Raw genomic sequence first — 504 nt, forward strand, 5'->3', positions numbered from 1 at the left:
GTACTTTTACTGCAGTGAGGTACCTGATGTAATGTAACAAACCTGCAGGATGTCGTAGCTCTCAGTGGCCAACAGGAAACGTATCACGTCGTCATGGTTACGGAGACTCTGTCCACATGGGGCTTTGTAGACGACGTCCCAGTCCTCCACACTGTCCTCCATCCCATCCTCACTTACGGCAGGGTCCGCCCCCTCGCCGTCCACTCTCGATGACATCATGGGCACGGCGCTCAGCCTCTTAAAGCCGCAGAGCAGCGGGACCTTCAGGGGGTTCTGACCCCAGAACGGAGGGGCGGACTGAGGCATGCTGGGTAAACTGGGCAGGCACAACTGAAACCCCACAAGTAAGACTGTAGTAAACAGAGTGTATTTGTACACAGAGTGTAGTAAACAGAGTGTATTTGTACACAGCGTGTAGTAAACTGTGTGTACTTGTACACAGTGTGTAGAGTGTGTTACCTGGGAGCAGGGGTGGGGTTGGTACTGCAGGTGGAGGGGGGTCAG

At 54.0% G+C, this 504-nt stretch overlaps 1 protein-coding gene across 1 annotated transcript; it reads right to left on the minus strand.

Moving 5' to 3' along the window:
- Positions 1–42: 42 nt before the first annotated feature.
- Positions 43–498, minus strand: LOC121940661 (histone-lysine N-methyltransferase SETDB2-like; the record flags this gene model as incomplete). Its single annotated transcript, XM_042483377.1, has 2 exons — positions 460–498; positions 43–330 (listed from the first exon to the last, which is right to left on the minus strand). A coding segment is annotated over exon 2 (264 nt), but the record flags the coding sequence as incomplete, so codon positions are not given.
- Positions 499–504: the final 6 nt, after the last annotated feature.

This window comes from Plectropomus leopardus, unplaced genomic scaffold (genome assembly GCF_008729295.1).
Source record: "Plectropomus leopardus isolate mb unplaced genomic scaffold, YSFRI_Pleo_2.0 unplaced_scaffold92051, whole genome shotgun sequence".
Lineage (NCBI taxonomy): Eukaryota > Metazoa > Chordata > Actinopteri > Perciformes > Serranidae > Plectropomus > Plectropomus leopardus.